The 19,693-nt window shown below is 46.1% G+C and overlaps 1 protein-coding gene and 1 non-coding gene across 2 annotated transcripts; both read left to right on the plus strand.

Moving 5' to 3' along the window:
* The first annotated feature begins 10,979 nt into the window (after positions 1 to 10,979).
* LOC123092527 (uncharacterized) lies at positions 10,980 to 15,942 on the plus strand. The gene is made up of 4 exons (XM_044514328.1): positions 10,980 to 11,258; positions 14,765 to 14,937; positions 15,075 to 15,261; positions 15,474 to 15,942. The coding sequence occupies exons 1-4, from the start codon at positions 11,183 to 11,185 to the stop codon at positions 15,701 to 15,703; spliced, it is 666 nt and encodes a 221-aa protein (XP_044370263.1). The 5' UTR covers positions 10,980 to 11,182; the 3' UTR covers positions 15,704 to 15,942.
* Positions 15,943 to 16,299: 357 nt separating this feature from the next.
* Positions 16,300 to 16,371, plus strand: TRNAD-GUC (transfer RNA aspartic acid (anticodon GUC)). The gene has a single exon. It is a non-coding gene; the product is annotated as a tRNA-Asp (tRNA).
* The last annotated feature ends 3,322 nt before the right edge of the window (positions 16,372 to 19,693 follow it).

Below are 19,693 nucleotides of genomic sequence, written 5' to 3' on the forward strand. Positions count from 1 at the left end.
GTCAAGAAAGGTGTCCACATTTGCGTTCTAGAACTCCGTTCCGTTGTCGCTGCGAACCTTCTTGATCTTCACTTCAAATTGATTTTGGGCCTACCTAGCGAAGTTTTTGAAGATCTTTTGGACCTACGATTTATCATCGAGAAAGAACACCCACGTAAATCTTGAAAAATCATCAACTAAAACTAGACCAAAAGAATTTCCACCAAGACTTTTGTAAGTGTTGGGACCGAAAAGATCCATGTGAAGTAGCTCGAGCGGACTCCTTGTGGTCATGATGTTCTTCACGGGATGCCTTCCTCCAACCTGTTTACCTGCTTGACAAGCGTTGCAAAGTCTATCCTTATCAAATATGACATCATTAACGCCGATGATATGATTACCTTTAATAAGCTTGTCAAGGTTTCGCATGCCCACATGACCTAACTATCTATGCCACAACCAGCCTTTAGAGGATTTAGCAATTAAGCAAGTTCTAGGTTGAGCCTTTTTAGTGAAATCAACAATGTATAGATCACCTTTGCGTATATCGGTAAATACCATTTTATGATTATCTCTATGAAACACTTGGCAATCTACTTCGGTACATAGGACATTGAAACCGAAATCAGCAAGTCTAGATACTGAAAGTAAATTGTACCCAAGAGATTCAACGAGCATGACGTTTTGTATGAAGCTGTCATGTGAGATGGCCACCTTACCGAGGCCAACCACCTTACCCTTTGAGTTGTCACCAAAAGTGACATACTTTCGAGGGCCGTCGTTTTCAGCAAGCTCACAAAACATATCTTTATCTCTGCTCATGTGATCGGTACATCCACTATCAAGAACCCATTCCTTTCCTCCTGCCATGTATCCCCAAAGATTTGCCATAAGACCAAAGTGTCTCATTGCATCATCACGATCAAAGTCACTATCATCATCCTCATCATAGTATCCATGTTCAACATCGTCATGTGATGGATCAATTCCTAGAGAGGGTGATTCATTAGAATGAGTTTGACAATGATCTTCTTTATGAATTCTAATAGCTTCGGAAATAATATTGCTAATAATTCCAACATCTCCTTTGGCACGCATAAGATTTGTAAGCTCAAATAGATAATCACCAAACTTAGGATCATTGGAATTCATCTTACTCAAGGCAGTAGACTTATGGAGAATTTCATCTAGATTTTGCAAGGAATAATTTGGAAAACGTTCCTCAAGAAATTTCCATATGGTGTAGGCACACTTAAGAGTAGGCAAGCAACCTATCAAGTTTCTAGGCAAACCTCTAGTGATAAGATCAATAGTTCTAAGATTGCGAATCATGTCAATTGACTCATCAAGGGTGGGATGCATAGGATCAACATGAGGTGCACAAGGGCTAGTAATGTACTTGTTCGAATGATATTCATTGAAAATCACAAGCATCTCATTTTTTCACTCATGAAAATACTCTCTATCAAGTATAGGCACTCTATGTCTAAGACTCCCCACAATAGACTCATCCATCTTCCTCCAATGGTGATTAAACCAAAGCAATGGAGACCAAAGCTTTGATACCAATTGAAAGGATCGAGAAGAGGTGTCTAGAGGGGGGGCGAATAGACTCTAAGTAAGAAAAGTTGCAGTTTTTAATCTCTTTAAGTTGAAGTGGAATTTTGGCACAAGTTTTAACATTCATAATACATATCAAGCAAGCATGACAAGAGTATATGAGCAGTGGAAAGTAAAGCATGCAAATTGCAAGAATGTAAAGGGATGAGATTGGAGTGTGCAAACGCAATTTGGAGACACGAAGATTTTTTATCCGTGGTTCCGATAGGTGGTGCTATCATACATCCACGTTGATGGATACTTCAACCCACGAAGGGTAACGGTTGTGCGAGTCCACGGAGGGCTCTACCCATGAAGGGTCCATGAAGAAGCAACCTTGTATATCCCACCATGGCCGTCACCCACGAAGGACTTGCCTTACTCGGGTAGATCTTCACGAAGTAGGCGATCTCCTTGCCCTTACAAACTCCTTGGTTCAACTCCACAATCTTGACGGAGGCTCCCAAGTGACACCTAACCAATCTAGGAGACACCACTCTCCAAGAGGTAATAAATGGTGTGTTGATGATGAACTCCTTGCTCTTGTGCTTCAAATGATAGTCTCCCCAACACTCAACTCTCTCATAGGATTGGATTTGGTGGAAAGATGATTTGAGTGGAAAGCAACTTAGGGAAGGCTAGAGATCAAGATTTATGTGGTAGGAATAGAATATCTTGACCTCAACACAAGTGTAGGTGGTTCTCTCTTAGAAAATGTATGTTGGAAGTGTAGGCATGTTCTGATGGCTCTCTCCATGAATGAAGAGTGTGTGGAGGGGTATATATAGCCTCCACACAAAATCTAACCGTTACACACAATTTACCAAACTCGGTGGGACCGAATCGTGAAACTCGGTCAGACCGATTTAGTTCATAATGTGACCATTAGGCATTTCGGTGGGACCGATATGATCAACTCGGTAGGACCGATGTGCTAGGGTTAGGGTAAAGCCTCAACTCGGTTTGACCGATTACACAGACTCGGTGGGACCAATTTGGGTAATAAGCGAAACAGAGAGCTGGCCAGGCAAACTCGGTGGGACCGAAATTATTGCAATAGGCAACAGAGAGTTTGCAAGCCCATCTCTGTGAGACCGAGATCCCATTGGTGAGACCAACTTGATTAGGGTTTTTGGCAGTGGCTATGTCAAGAGAACTCGGTGGCGCCGGATAGAAAGTTCCGGTAGGGACGAGTTTGACTTTTGGTTTGGGACATATGTGGATGTGAGAAAGTGGTTGAGGGATTTGGAGCATATCACTAAGCACCTTGAGCAAGCAAGACATTAAGCAACACCTCATTCCCTCTTAATAGTATTGGCTTTCCTATGGACTCAATGTGATCTTGGATCACTAAAAGTAAAATGTAGAGTCTTGTGCTTTGAGCTTGAGCCAATCCTTTGTCCTTAGCATCTTGAAGGGGTTCCACATCCTCTAGTCCACACCACTTCATTGTTGAACTTATCTGAAACATACTAGGTAAGAGTATTAGTCCAACAAGAGATATGTTGACATTAATTACCAAAATCACCCAGGTAGCACTTGTGCTTTCAGCAATTAACTATTTGCGATGAGGAGGAACAAAATAAATGGGCAACCAGATGAAGGCCTGTATGATATACAACATATGGTTCACTCAGATGAAATGTTTGTTATTAGGCAACACAAAAGAAACGGTCAGCCAGATCTAGGTGTGTACGATATATGTCATGCATTTCACTTGGATGAACTGTTTGCGTTGAGACAAGAGAAAAGAAACGGTTCAATATAACAAGATGTGTGTGATACGCGGCAAACAGGTTTGTAATCAGAAATGTGTGCGAGGACCGATAATAACATAGACGATTGATGCTAATAAGACGTGTGTGTTGTGCGATGGGATTGCATACAGAACAACACACACACACACACACACACACACACACACACACACACACACACACACACACACACACACACTTATAAGGACATGGTTGCATAACCAAATTAAACATCCACTTACATAGATGGCTACTACAACCATGGCATTTGCACACACCAAAGTAAACTATTACATGCATAATGACATAGGTGGCTACTACACACATGACATTTCCACACACCAAAGTAAACTATATATTACATGCATGATTAACTAGCATAAACAATCATCTGATCATCATCTACTTCTTGTGACGCTTGCTCTGCTTGTGGCTCGATCCGGGCTCGTCGATTTGGGTAATGAGGCACTTCCTCATGTCAACGATCCGCCGGCCTATGCATCTCGTAGCATGTGTACACGCTCTTGGCCGCGAACCTGAGGTGAGGTTCATCCAGTTGTCGCATCCAGGCCCTGTGCTAGGATACAGGACGTGTTCTGTTGGCATCCTACTTCATCTTTTTGTAGTATGGGTCGATGATGGCCGAGGCGAGTTCAACCAGGGAGTCCTTCTTCATGCTGCCCTAGACCCTGTAGTGCTCAGGATTTCGACAAGGTTCTTGCAGGCCAAGCCCGTAACCCTGAGCGCTTTTACATCGTCAGTGGTTTCCATCATAGCGAACTTGTAGTCGGTGCTGTTGACAAACCTGGTGAAATGGTCGGAAGGCTCTGTGACCATGCAGTAGTGGTAGGTGAGGACATGATGGCACACACACGACTGGGCAACGACAACCTTCTAATTTATGTTGGGACGACCGACAGTGTACTGGATGTCGATGCCGACCACCTTGTACTTGTCTCGAGCAAGCAACTGCTCAACGGTGTTGATGTAGTCATCCACCACGGCCGGGTCGATTGTGTACACCACCGAGAGATCTGTCTCCCTTGCGTGGGTCTCCACTTTATGCTCCCCCAACTCCACTGGAGCGCCGCTAGACATCCCCTCTCTATGTGTCGTCGTGGGTGTGCTTGTTGTGTTGTGGGGCGCGATCGAAAGGTTGAAGATACTAAGGTTATAATGGCCGTGGGAGTTCAAGGGGAAGCTGGACGGCCTGGAATATTGGCACGCCCTATGACAGTTCTAATTCGTAGCGCATAACTCCATCGTGCCGCATGTAACTGCATCGCGTGGCAATGTGCGCGGCAACCACATGCATATGGCCCCCCCGACATGATCGTAGCTCTCACTTTGCATACATGTGTTCTATCTAAAACATTTGTGATGAAGAGCTTCACAAATCCTGCTAGGCACATTTTCCCTTGGCTTATTGGGGAAGCTGTCGGTTTACATACGGGTGTTCTATCTAAAACCTTTGGATGTTAGAGTGGCAGCTATTTGTTTCAAAATGCCTTTGTTGGTTGTTATTCGAGTGCGCCTTCTCTCAAAATGGACACAAAAAATACCATAGCATGTCGGGTGCCATTCCATGATAGCATGCCAAGTTTCATGAATTTCAGATGATTTTTGGATTTACTAGAATTTAAAAACAAAGTATCTCAACGTTTTGCCGGCAATCAACAGTGCCCTGGTGTTTGAAATTCATTCCATTTCTTGCATGGGACCTAAGCATGCACTCAAGGACACAGATTTGATTTTTCAACCAATTTATATGCACTGGAGCATGCGCATGTAGTTCAAATTTGGATTATGCACATAAAATGCCTAGAAAACACAGTTATTGTATAAAAATGTCCAAACGAACCCCGAAAAATTCCAAAATTTAACACAACACTCCTGTTGTTCTATGTTGACACTAGAATTTTTTTGAAAGCAATAACAGGCAACGGATAGCGTTTCGTCCCCAAAGGTGGCACGTTCCCTATCGAAACTATCAGGCTTTCTGTGAGAAGCTCTGGTTTGTGAGAAGCTTATACCCAAACCTGCCCTAAATGGGACAAAAATTTTACCACGGCATGTTGATGCCGCTCCATGATAGCATGCCAAGTTTCATGAATTTCACACGAGTTTTAGATTTACTGGAATTTAAAACCAGGTATCTCAATGTTTGCGGCCGAGTGACAGTGGCAGGGTATTTGACATTCATTCCCATTTCTTGCATGGGAACCAAGGATAGAGATTTGAATTTTCAACCAATTTATATGCATTAGAGCATGTGCATGTAGTTCAAATTTGAATTATGCACATAAATGCATTGAAAACTCAATTAATGCATAAAAATGTCCGAACGAACCCCAAAAAATTTCAAAATTTAACACAACACTCCTGTTGTCCTATGTTGACACTAGAGAAAAAATTGAAATCAAGAAGAGGCAACTGATATTGTTTCGTCCAGAAAGGTGAAACGTTCCCTACCGAAACCATCAGGCTTGTTGTGAGAAGCTCTGGTTTGTGAGAAGCTTATACCCAAACCTGCCCCAAATGGGACAAAATTTTTACCATGGCATGTTGATGCCGCTCCATGATAGCATGCCAAGTTTCATGAATTTTAGACGAGTTTGGATTTACTAGAATTTGAAAACCAGGTATCTCAATGTTTGCGGCCGAGTGACGGTGGCAGGGTGTTTGACATTCATTCCCATTTTTTGCATGGGACCTATGCATGCAACCAAGGACACATATTTGAATTTTCAACCAATTTATATGCTTTAGAGCATGTGCATGTAGTTCAAATTTGAATTATGCACATAAATGCATTGAAAACTCAATTAATGCATAAAAATGTCCAAACAAAGCCCGAAAAATTCCAAAATTTAGCACAACACTCCTATTGTTCTATGTTGGCACTAGACAAAAAAATTGAAATCAAGAAGAGGCAACGGATATCGTTTCGTACACAAAGGTGAAACATTCCCTACCATAACCATGAGGCTTGTTGCGAGAAGCTTTGGTTTGTGAGAAGCTTATACCAAAACCTGCCCCAAATGGGACAATATCTTTACCACTGCATGTTGATGTCGTTCCATGGTAGCATGTCAAGTTTCATGAATTTCACACGAATTTTCGATTTACTAGAATTTTAAAATCATGTATTTCAATGTTAGCGACCGAGCGACGATGGCAAAGGTGTTTGACATTCATTCTCATTTCTTGCATGGGACCTAAGGTTGCAACCAAGGACACCCATTTGATTTTTCAACCCGTTTATATGCACTAGAGCATGTCCATGTAGTTCAAATTTGAATTATGCACATGAATGCATAGAAAACTCAGGTAATGTATAAAAATGTCCAAGCAAACCCTGAAAATTTCCAAAAGTTGCACAACACTCCTGTTGTTCTATGTTGACACGAGAAATTTTTTGAAAGTAAGAAGAGGCAAAAAATATCGTTTTGTCCCCCAAGGTGGCACATTCCCTAGCGAAACCATCAGGCTTGTTGCGAGAGAAGCTCTGGTTGCGAGAAGCTTATACCATAACCTGGCCCAAATGGGACAATACTTTTTTACCCCAGCATGTTGATGTCGTTCCATGATAGCATGCCAAGGTTCATGAATTTCAGATGACTTTTGTATTTATTAGAATTACAAAAGCAAGCACCTCAAAGTTTGCCGGAGAGCCACCGTGCCATGGTGTTTGAAATTCATCCCCATTTCTTGAATGGGACATAAACATCAACCCATGGACACATATATCATTTTACAACCCATTTTGGTGCACGGGAGCATGTGCATGTAGTTTAATTTTGAATCGTGCGCCTGAAATGCCTAGAAAACCAAGTTAATGTATAAAATGTCCAAACGAACCCTAAATAATTCCAATTTTTTTGACGACACACCTATAGTTGCATGTTCACTGCAGATAAAAGTTCTAGCAATTCAAACACGATCCTTTGCAGCTGTGACCCCATTATGTAATTCAAATCAAGACAAAAAATCAAGTAGATCGCACACAATTTATTATCACCAACCATGTGAGATGCAGTACAAAATATCATGGAGCACGATTGGTGTATAGTACGCATACGACTCATGCAAGAAGGTGCATCGGCTACAGTCCACAACGGCGTGTCAAGCACACTAGCTCGCTCCCCAAATATCATTTCATTGTTCAATCGTCGCGGGTGAAAGATGGGGACGTGGACCCGCTTCATGAGGGCAACTTCGACGGCCCACTCCGGCGAGAGTGCGGCCGCAACCGCCAGGCGCATGCTAACAAACTTCATGAGCGCAGCCGCAATATGCGATCGGGCGACCAAGGTAGCCCAAACAGCTGATGTTGCTTCTCAGGTGGCGGCAGCAAACATCTACCTCGGGGATAGCAACTGGTGAGAGTGGCACAACAGATGTCCGTCCCGTAGTGGCGGCCTTAGCCCTGTTGGAGGCCGACCACAACCATGTCGAGGCCACCCACACCCAGCTCATGGTGGTCACCGCACAAATCGAACGAAGCTTCTCCGACAACGATCGGTAACCCATGGCCGAAGACTTGGGAATCACCGAGAGCGTTCGAGCAGTCGCTCATTCCTGCGCGACATACCTTGCCACAACGAAGCTCGCCCAAGCCAAGATCGCGGCCGCCCACGCCTAGCTCATGGTGGCCTTTTCCAAAGAGATGGCAGACGCGGATTTCGAGATGCTTGTCGAGTATGGTGTGATAGATGCCATGGCGCCCCTTCCACAGGAGACCATCTGGCGCGAGCTGGACATGGAGGAGGCGGCGGAGATCGACAAGCACCAGCTGTAGTAGTACTCTTTGTTTTGTTTAATTAAGAGCGCCGACCTTTAATTTGTTAGAGTAATGTTTAGGTCAGCTAGCTCTGTTTAATTGTTGAACTTGCTCGATTAAGAAGTGTGGGTGTGCTGTAGTCTCCTTTGTGTACCCAAATTATGCAATGACGTGGATGACCACTATAACCAGGGAAATTGGAACCAAAAATTTTGACGTTCAAACTCATCGCACATGGGTTAAGATATTTGAATCGTTTGTGATGTTCACATATCGTACACAGTTCTGAATAAGGGACCGTGTCTGATCACACTTTGCGCGCCAGTTTTTTCGCTAAACCGATTCAAAATTTTCGGCTTCCGTGGAAATATCTACCTCCCCGCCCCCTCACCTTTAAAAAAAGCCACATTTCCCTTGTTTCCGCCTTCCTTTCCAAGTTGAAACCTTCACTCCTTTCTTGCAGCACCACCCCCTCGCCGGCGACCCTCCTTCACGCCGCTCGGCCTCGTCTATCGAGGCAGGTAATCTACACCCGACCCCCATCCTCCTCCTCCTTCCACATCCCACTGCCCCGACCGCCGGTGCAACACCTTCCACCCAAATCACCGACCCCTCCACCAAATAAGCGCCACCCTAAGCCATGGTGCACGTAGTATAGCCAGGAGCTCAAGGAGCATTTGGCAGCAGAGAAGCAAATCGCGACCGCACACGTGGATGAGGTCGCGATGGCTGCCACTCGTGCCGACCCCCAGATCTTGGAGGAGCACCTCACCGTCGAGGCCACCGTTGACGCCTCGCGCAACAACATCGTGATGCGGTTGGCTACTTTAAATGACAGTTCGTGGCGTTTTCTCAAGGCCACCCTCGGTTCCTTTGACAAAGACTACAAGGTGTTTTCTCAGCGTGCACGTGCTTACCTCAACTCGAGAGCCAGCAGGTTGGAGCCCGGAGCGGATCGGGCAACTCACCACTACGACGAGGGCACCCACGATGCGGAGGCCTCGCCCTCTTCCATGTCCAAGGAGCCAATCATCATCTACTTTTAGCTCACTGTAAGGACCCATGTTCAGTTTGCTAGCTACTGCCTTTCCTTAACAAATCCTAGTGAATTGTGCTATCTACTTTTACCATGCAATCTGTTGCTCTAGTGTATATGTTCTATATATCGTGCAATGTGGTGCTCACTTATTAATTGTTTGGTTAATTAGTTGTCGTGTTCAAACTGTTTGGTTCAATTCTGAAAATGTGATGTTCAATTCTTCAGGGTGCAATTTTGTATTGTCTTCCATGTGAGAAATAAATCGATTTTTTCTTTACAAAATACATAAGAAACAAATACAATTGCTGTATTTCCAAGTTCTTGAGCATGCTTAGTTTGGTTAACTGTCTGATTGAGGGAGTCCTGGATTAAGGGGTCCTCGGACAACCGGACCATATACATGGGCCGGACTGTTGGGCTATGAAGATACAAGATAGAAGACTTCTTCTCGAGTCCGGATGGGACTCTCCTTGGCGTGGAAGGCAAGCTTGCCGATTTAGATATGTAGATTCCTTTCTCCGTAACCAACTTTGTACAACCCTAGCCCCCTCCGATGTCTATATAAACCGGAGGGTTTAGTCCATAGGAGATAATCATAATCATACAGGCTAGACTTCTAGGGTTTAGCCATTATGATCTCGTGGTAGATCAACTCTTGTAATACTCATATTCATCAAGATCAATCAAGCATGACGTAGGGTATTACCTCCATAGAGAGGGCCCGAACCTGGGTAAACATCGTGTCCCCCATCTCCTATTACCATTGACCTTAGACGCACAGCTCGGGACCCCCTACCCGAGATCCACCGGTTTTGACACCGACATTGGTGCTTTCATTGAGAGTTCCGTTGCATCGTCACCAAAAGGTTTGATGGCTCCTTCAATCATCAACAACAATGCAGTCCAGGAGGAGGTTTTTCTCCCCAGACAGATCTTTGTATTCGGCGGCTTTGCACTGCAAGCCAACTCGCTTGGCCATCTGGAGCAGATCGACAGCTATGCCCCTGGCCATAAGGTCAGGTTTGGGAGTTTGAACTATACCGCCAATATCCGCGGAGACTTGATCTTCGACGGATTCGAGCCCTTGCCATCCGCTCCCCGCCGCCTTGATGAACATGACCTAAATCTGTCATCTACCGCACTCAGGGGGCACCTGCACCCATTCTGGGCTTAGACCCGGAGCAGATTGCGTCGTCCGAGGACGGGAAGCTTAACCCCGCCACGGAAGCCGCAGACTCAGCGGTGATAGAACCGCACACAGACCCAACCTCGAGTGGGCCCTGTGTCATAGGAACCTCGGACTCGTCTCCGGCCATAGGTTCTGAACCGCGTGCATCCGCGCCCATCGAACCTGATCGGGCGCCGATCGTTGAGTTCACCTCCGCGGACATCTTCCGACACTCGCCTTTTGGCGATGTGCTGAACTCATTAAGAGCCTCTCCTTATCAGGAGAATCGCAGCCGAACTATATCCGGTTCGATTTGGAAGCTGAGGGCGAAGAACTTCGCTGCCCACCCACCACCCACTTCATAGCCTATGTCGAAGACCTAACCGACATGCTTGATTACCACTCCGAAGACATCAACGGCATGGACGACGATGCCGGAGAGGAGCAGGCACATAAACCGCCGCTTACAGGGCGTTGGACAACCACCTCCTCGTATGATGTATACATGATGGACACACTCAAGGAGAACAACGGCGACGACAAGAAGTATTTTTTTGACATCCTAATGACTTTATTAGTAGGTAGGTATAGTGTATAGATTTATATTGCATACTTGGTCTTATTGATATTTAGAGTCATTTTCCTGTTCCAAAGAAATGGTAGTGGGTTTACGCGTGGCCACGGGAGAAAGGTCCTCTCCTCTCTCTCCGGGGACTTCGACGGCGAAGAAGAAGAAAAGGAAGAAGAAGAGCGACGCAGCGAGCACCTGCCTGCCTACGGCGGCCAGACGCTAGGGGAGCTGCGTCCGGGGCTCTGATTCTTCACCGGCGAACCGTAGCGCTCACCGCAGCCGTAGCATGAGTTGGCGGCCGCCGATCTCGCCTGGCCGCCTCCTTCTTGTCGTCCAATTCGTCGCCCTCTGCTCGATTCCTGGTGAGATCCGGCTCTTACCTCTCCCAATGCTGCTTTCTTCTTCGGATTTAAGCAGCCAGTCCTTCCGCGTGGACATTTGACCGAATCTAGTTTACCTTTTTTTACGGGCAGTTTACCCTATTTTGTCCGTGGAGAGTAGTTGCTTCCATAGGAAACAGTCCATTTTTAATCTGTATTATTCGAATGCGTTGGCTGTTTGCTTAACAAGTTGGCTGCAATCTAAGCGCTTACCAGTTCATCAACTTGACTTCTATTGGCGATGTCGTGCGGGAAAGGGCATTAGTGATGTATAGAGCCTTGAAAGCAAGTGTTATAAAAAAATTAATACTATTTGGATGTTCTGCTGGTTTAATTTGGATTGTCCTAGTCCAGCAATCTTTAGTGTGGCCCCTTTTCGGTTTCACCATGAAAAAATATTTTGGTTAGGCTTCATAATTAGTTTGTTTTCTATCAGTATAACTCAATGCAAATCATAAGTCAAACCATCAAATTCTGTGCATGTTCCATATTCTTGGTAACTCTGCTATGGAATTGTCTGAGCACATTAGTCTAGTGAAAGTAGGATTATCACTAGTTTTCTATCTGTAGAAACGAGGATTGTTACTAGAAATAAAATCTCATGCTCCCGTTGTTGAACATTTGGTGGAGCTGGTGGTAGTTGTTCAGCTGAAGGTGTCTCTTTAGATATGGATCAATATGTACTCGGAGCAGTTCTTGACCCTGCGGCCTGCTTTCTAATTAAACTGGGTTACTTCCTGTTGAGGGGATATCTGGTGCTTCCTTACCTTACAGTGGTTCCGTTCTACCACCAAAAAACATGAAAAGGTCTGGTGAAAAGTGCGAACATCGATACAAGATTCATCTATGATGCCACACAATTTGATCCACACGTCGAGAAACAAGAATGACAAATTCTGCTCTGGTAGTAGCTAATTCAAATTCAGAGGTGAAAATAGTTTTGTGCATTATTAATATTAACAGCAGAATTTCTCATTTTTGTTTCTTCATGTGTGTATCTATTTTGTTTCTTGTAACTTTGTGGCATCGTATTTGAACCTTGTGAACATAATTTTCTTTTGACCTTTTTTCCTTTGAAATGGGTTCTTAGCACTTTCTAGTGTGCTTCTCATGTTGGTAGCATGGGTGCGCTGTATGAGGAGGAAGGACTGGGTATGTTCTCACTGCCTATGGTATAAAAAAGTGCCGTGTTTGACCATGTGAAAGCAGTAGCTGGTGTGTGGAGTATAAGACTTGGGGTGAGTTTATATTGTGCTAGTAACTTGAGTAATAGATTGTATTCTCAGTATGATAATATTTCAAGTTGCGCATTAGACTAATGCAAATATCATAGAAAAGAGGTATTGATTGATTGATTAGACTGTCTCTGCTACTGTATTACATAGCATACTCATGTTAGAGCAACTCCAACAGGGTGACCCAAACGGACGCGCGCTTTGTCCGCTTTTCGTCCGTTTGGATCGGCCAGGCGGACGTGCGCGTCCGCATTCTCAAATGGGTCGGCTTGACCGCCCAACAGGAGGCGGAGCCAAAAGTGTCGGCGTGGAAAAAAAACAGCTCGCAGAAATGAACATAATTAAACATAAGTTCCCGGTCAACCGCCAGCCAAAGTCCACTTAAACCTAATTAAACATTAAATAAAACATAAAATAAAGTCTGCGCCCGCACGCTGCCGCCCCGCACGCTGCCCTAGACGTCGTCGGCATTGCCCTTGCCCTTGACGTCGACGTCGCCATCGCCGGTGAGGTCGATGAAGACGGGAGCAGGGCCAGCCCACCCGAACGCCGCCTGGTACGCTGCCAGGGCAGCCTCCTCCGGCGTCTGCTGGGGCGGCGGCATTGCGGCTAGCCGCGCGCTCCTCCTCCTCCTCCTCAAGCCGGAGTGCCTCCGCGTCGCGTTGCAGCATCTGCTCGTAGCGCATCTGCCGCTCGCCGTCGGCCTCCTCCTGGCGGAGCCAGTGCGCCTTCCAGCGCTCAAGGTGGGCCGCCTCCTGCTCCGGCATCGCGGCGTAGTGGACAGGAGGCGCGCTCACCCACTCGCGATACTGGCCCGTCCACGTGTAGGCCTCCTCCGACCAAGTGGGTGGAGGCATTGAGCGCTTCCGCGTCGGCTCCGGCTTGGGCTCAACGGACGGCGGCGGTGGCGGAGGCGGGACGAAGAGCGGGGTGTGGACGGAGTCCCCCGCCGCCGACAAGGCAAGGGCTTGCTCCAGCCCATCCCAGTGCGCGTCCTCCTCGAGTCGGCTAGCCTCCAGCGCGTGCTGCAGGGCCTCCTCGAGGGCGGCTTGGTACTCCGCCTCCGCCTCCATTTCATTCAGCTCTACCCGCGGGGGCGGCGGTGGAAACGGTGGCGGGACGGGGTCGACGCCTACACGCCGTTGCTCCTCGTGTTCGAGGGCAAACCAAGCCTCCCAATTGGGAGAGTCGGTGGTGTACTCGAGCATCCGCCGCTGCTCCGGTGTGGGCTGCGTGTGGCGCCTGCGCACCTCCTTGCCGTGCGCCCGCTGGGTCTGCGGAACCGCCGGCACCGGGATCCGTTGCGGATCCAGGTGCCAGTTGTGCGGCAGCGTGACGTCGGGGTAGGGCAGCCGCTGCGTGTACTCCCAGTGCCACCGCGCTTGGTGCACCGGGATGTGCAGGCGCCGGTGACCTGGGCGGAAACGCGCCGGCGCCGGAGGAGGTGGAGGAGGAGCACGGGAGGACGAGGCGCCGGGGGTGCCCTTGCCCTTGTCGCTGCTGTTGCCGAAGAGGCCCATTGCTTGCTAGGGTTTGCTGTCGCCGGCGAGGAAGCAAAGGGGGTGGTGGGGGGCCAGATGTGGACGGAAGTGGATGAGGCCGGCCCCCGCCGCACGCGTGGTTAAAAAAGGACGCTTCCACTGGCTGACTAGTGGGCCCGCTGTCAGTGGTTGTTATAAATAAGACGACATGCGGTAGTTGGTGGCCTACAGGTGGGGCCGCGGCGGACGCCGAGGAGACGCACGGCACGTCCGCTTCGCGTCCGTGCCGACGCATTTCAGGTGCAATTTTGGGCCGAAAATGGGTCGGTGCGGACGCCAGGCGGACGAGATTTGGGTTTGGGTCGGCACGTTGGGCCTCCACTTTTGTCCGCGCCGACCAAACGGACGCAGGCGGACAAAATGGGTCGCCCCATTGGAGTTGCTCTTAGTAACCTACTTAACAAGCTTTAGAGAAACATAAAGGTAAAGAAAGAAAAGAGCATAATCAAAGCCTTGTACTTCTTACATTGAATACTGGATAGTAATCCTTGTGTGGTTCGAGTTGAGAAAAAATTGTAGGGTAAATACCATATGAATTATGAGTATACCCTTGCTGAAGTGGGAATGCATAGAACTAAAATTCATGTATGCTTTATCTGTTGCATTTTTTGTGTTCTCGTGTATGTAGTTGAACAGGATATAAAATTTGATAATATTTCTTCTATTGCCCTTAATAATTCTTTGTGCACGACTGATTATGCTTAATTTGTAGGGGCTTTTTCTTCGAGGCTTGTCACACTTGATACCATTGATATATTTACCACTCATGAATGGTTCTCCAGACCAACTGTGTTTTTCCGCTGCAGTGGAGATAACAAGACACATTTGCCTGACGTGAAGGACGCAAACATGATATATACCTTTAAGGGTGAAGAATCATGGCAGGTCAGTCTAACTTTTACTTACGATATTGGTGGCTTCCTCTCATTTGGTTCACACCTGATACCGGTTTTCAGTAATCGTGGTGTTTGCGTTTATCTTCTTTACTAAGCACTGAATTCCTTACTACATCATGTTGGCAGCCCTTAACGGAACTTCCAGAAAAGAAGTGCAAGCGATGTGGTTTGTACGAAGAGGATATGTTTAGAAATGATGTGTTTGATGAATGGGAGCTGTGTTCTAGTGACTTCAAAGATGGCAAGTACACACACTTCAAGGAAGGGCAGTTCAATGCGACCTTCCTGTGCCCAAACTGTACTGTCTCTGTTGGTACGGCTCATATTCAGTACCTCTGGTTTCTGTTCTTCAAAACTTTCTTTATATGATTTGCGGTTGCTTTTCTCTTATCATGGTAACAACATTGCAGCATATTTGATGTCGAGTTTGCTCTGTTGAATTGGTAGATTGTTAACGAGATACTTTATGTGTTTGAGCTCCACATGGCTATTGCTCAAAGATTTTTGTTTCTCTACCATTGCCAGGTGATGCTGCAGCCCATCACTCTAGCTCAGAGGTGGAAGCCAAAAAGACATCTGTTGCTGTTATCATAATAGTAAGCGTTCTCGCTTCCGTTATCGTCGTCCTCGCCTTGTTCGGAGCCTACAAGTACTGGCTGAAGAAGAAGAGGGAGCGGGATCAGTTACGATTTCTCAAGCTCTTCGAGGAGGGAGACGACATGGACGACGAACTGGGCCTTAGCAATGAACTCTAAGATAGCGAATACAGTCTGACGCCCCGATCTCCAATCATCTCAGATTAGTTCACGTCACCGTGTATAAAATGTTCTTCTTCTTTCCATCTCTCTTTTCAGTTTTAGCTTCAAATTCTTGTGATGTACAGCACCTCCACGGTTGAAAGACACAACTCTGACAGCAACAGCACAACTCTTTGGTTCGTCGCACTTTTCCCCCTCATAAGATCTGGCAACGGTTAACGTTGCTTATTCAGTTATATGAGTGGGTCATCACATGTTAGTCTTCATTCTATTTGTATCCCTCGCATTTCCCCTTGTCTGTCGGATTACAATGCTTACCAGGGGAGCCACCGGCGATCAGCTGGCCAACGACGCTCTCCAGTGCCGCCGGCTCTACTGCTGGGTCGAAAACCTCAGCATGAGCAAGAAAACGATCTCGAGAAATACATACAGTTGGGTAAATTCTTTTAGCTCCGCTATTGAGGCGAGCTGATCATACGTCGGGTCGCATTAGGAACTGAAATCTGCACGTTCCTCATGCTAGGAGCAACTGTGCACTGTTAACTAGTTACTATAAGCTAATTATAAGGCCCCAAAAATGTGTAATCACCAAAGTCGTTGTAGTATAGTGGTAAGTATTCCCGCCTGTCACGCGGGTGACCCGGGTTCGATCCCCGGCAACGGCGCTTCTTTTTTGTATTTAACCTTTTGCATTGTTTTCTTGTGTATCAATTGAACTTGTTTCTGGTTTTCTTCTTTTTTATGAAAAAGGGCATTTGTATTGCCCCAAATGCTAAAATGTGTTATGCACTTTCTTTGCACAGTACACTCGGGCTTCTTTTTTGTATTTAACCTTTTGCATTGTTTTCTTGTGTATCAATTGAACTTGTTTCTCGTTTTCTTCTTTTTTATGAAAAAGGGCATTTGTACTGCCCCAAATGCTAAAATGTGTTATGCACTTTCTTTGCACAGTACACTTGGGCGCTTGGACACATCGCACTATTGGGCGGCACATGCAGTTTTTTTATTGTGCCCCACAACCGTCTCCCACATTTTTCTCGACTCTGCTAGGTTTTCATTGATGAACTTGCGTGAAAAGGAGAAGAGGGAAGGAAGACGACACAAGTGAGTGGGGAAACTGGAAGGCAGGGGCGCAGTCGCGGTTGTCCAAGGCGAAGCTGAATTCCTCAATAGTGCTCCCTTTTTTTACCTTTGCATTGTTTTCTTGCCTACCAGTTGAACTTGTTTCTGGTTTCCTTCTTTTTACGAAAGGGCATTTGTATTGCCCCAAATGCTAAAAGGCGTTGTGCGCTTTCTTTGCACAGCATACTCGGGCGCTCAGACACATCGCACTATTGGGCGACAAATGCAGTTTTTTAAGTGTGCCCCACAACCGCCTTCCACATTTTTCTCGACTATGCTAAGGTTTCACTAACGAACTTGCATGAAAAGGAGAAGAGGGAAGGAAGATGACACAAGCGAGTGGGGGAACTAGAAGGCAGGGGCGTGATCACGGTTGTCTGAGGCGAAGCTTAATTCAACGGCTGCGCGGCTAGGACTACAAGAAAAGCTCGATGCTCATGAGCCATTTGAGATCGACTCATACGTTTGCTCTACTCGAGATGGACTCAAAAATAAATGAGTTGTGTATGGGCACTTTTATTTAGCTTGATCGAGAAAGTAGTCGATCTTGAGCCAACACTGGCTCCCTCGATTTTTGCTCGATATCATGTAATTACATAAAATAATCTTGATATATATTAAAAGAAAATAGGATAATTTATTGCCATATATATTGTGTATGATTTTTCTCCATTTTATCACTAGAAAGCATGGAAGCTTAATTAAGCATGAAGACAAATTAGCCTCAATTAAATATCCTGTTATTTTTAATAAAGTTTGAGAGCAAATGCACCTTCATTTTCTTCCCATTCTAGTTCATCCACGATATCTTGCTATTAAGCACTAGTTTCCAGTTGGCAGAGAATAAGTCATATTTTATAATTGATTTTTATGTTGTGTTGTGTTCTATCTTGTTGGAAAAATTGGCTTAGATTATAAAGAAAAACATCTTATTTAGCTCAAAACTATCTAGATAGGCTCGAGGTTGTTACAAGCTAAGCATAAGCTACTTTCTATACAACTCGATCTTGAGCTTCGCTTAGTTTGTGCTCGCTCAAACTTTAGTATAAATTGATGTGAGCCTAGTCCAACTCGCTCGAGCTCGACTCGTTGGCAGCTCTACGGGGCGAGGGGGCCGTCGGAGACAATGAGAGAACGGGGAGATGATGACGAAGGGACAAATGATTGTGTGAACGTCCGAGGCGGGTGCCGATGGCCAAAACTCATGTAAGCCATTGGTAGAAAAACCCTTATAGAAATAGATAATTAGTGGCACCTTCAAAATCTGGAGTGTTCCCGATAGTTCTTCAAAACAGAATTTATCCACACACGACACAGTGTGGCCGATCTATGCATGACCAGCAATCCAACGGACGTTGCATGGCTATGGACGAGATTCGCTAGCTGGATTTCATCGTCTTGCGTTGGTCGTCCAACTTTTGCCGTCTGCCTAGCACTGCTCTTTTCAAAATATCAACGACATTCGTGTACTCATGGCTGCGTGCCGGTGCTCGTAGTCAGTAGTTGGTTGGACTCAACTATCTGACCGACCAACTACAGTTAGTGGCATGGGAAGGTTCCACACATCACTAATCACTAGTCTCTCAATCTCACGAGATGCAACTCAAGAAAGTAGGAGATAGAAGAGAAGGGAAACAATCGAGGAGATCAACAATAGGCTTCAAGATCCATCCACAATTCCCCCTTAACATATAGGGGCGATAAGGGTTTTGGGGGAGATGGTTTGTGGTTCAAAAGAGTGGTAGAAATATGTATGAACATCTCCCAAACCGGTGGGAAAGAAGTGTTCGGAATCATAGTAGAAAACAAAAAAAAATCATCCTACGCAGATCACTATGAAGATGTACATACAAGCTTAGATCTGATCTTTACCAACAATGAGTTGCATCGAAAGAAGAGTGGGTGAAGATCATTCTTGAAGTCCCTCAAACACGAACAATTCCCTGAAATAAGAACCGAATGCATGATCCCTCTGTAGATTGCACACGCACGACACCAGGGATCCACCAGCGCTTAGCCGTCCAGAGCTTGACGATATCAGAGTAGAAGAGGAGGGAGGAGCATTCTTGTGGCATTCACAATTTTCTTGAGAACTAGAGGGAGTGAGGGAACTTATGTCTCAATAGGGGGCGCCACCTTGGGTATGTAGGTGGAGGGAGGGGGGCCAACTTGGAGGAGGGGCCTCCCCCCTTGTGTCGGTGGCCAAGGGATGGGACCCGCCCCACCAAGCCTAGCCACACCAAGTAGGGACTTGGTGGCCAAGGGAGGGGGTGCCACCCTATTGGGCCCTAAGGCCCATATGGATGCCCCTAATAGGCCCTAGCCTATTTGCCTAGCCCGGGGCACCTAGAATAATTCTAGGGGGCTCTTGGTAAATACAGATCCCTCCTATATAATTAATATCTCCTTAGGAACATTTCCACATTTGCGGTTTTATTCGTTGTTCTCCGAAACACTTCGGTTCTCTCTCGAAACAATTTCTGTTACCTCTGAAACTTTTTCGGCGATATTCTCCTAAACTCTTAACTCCTAATACTCAACGGATCAGAGGTTCTTAAGCGCGTGATCCTGCAGGTTCGGTGAAATATAGACATGATTGAAATATCTTTCGATCAATGATCAATAGCGGAACCGTGGACATCCATATTGACCCTTATACCCACACGAATGATTATTGAGTGAACCTGTGGCTACCATATGCTATTCCTTTTGCTTCATGATACTTTACAAACACATTGGCACTATGCCAGTTGCTTCATGATACTTTACAAAAACATTGGCACTATGCTAGTCTCTTTGTAACCGGTTTTGTTCTCTTTTCTTGTTCTTGTGTTCTGGCATCCCCGTGATCAAGTCACGCTTTGT

This window comes from Triticum aestivum, chromosome 4B, assembly GCF_018294505.1.
Source record: "Triticum aestivum cultivar Chinese Spring chromosome 4B, IWGSC CS RefSeq v2.1, whole genome shotgun sequence".
NCBI lineage: Eukaryota > Viridiplantae > Streptophyta > Magnoliopsida > Poales > Poaceae > Triticum > Triticum aestivum.

Excerpts from the sequence above, each read along its gene's own strand:
- LOC123092527 (XM_044514328.1), top strand. The coding sequence starts at position 11,183 with ATGAGTTGGCGGCCGCCGATCTCGCCTGGCCGCCTCCTTCTTGTCGTC. Across the intron at positions 14,938-15,074 it reads AGGGTGAAGAATCATGGCAG|CCCTTAACGGAACTTCCAGA; the intron begins GTCAGTCTAACT and ends TCATGTTGGCAG. Across the intron at positions 15,262-15,473 it reads AAACTGTACTGTCTCTGTTG|GTGATGCTGCAGCCCATCAC; the intron begins GTACGGCTCATA and ends TACCATTGCCAG.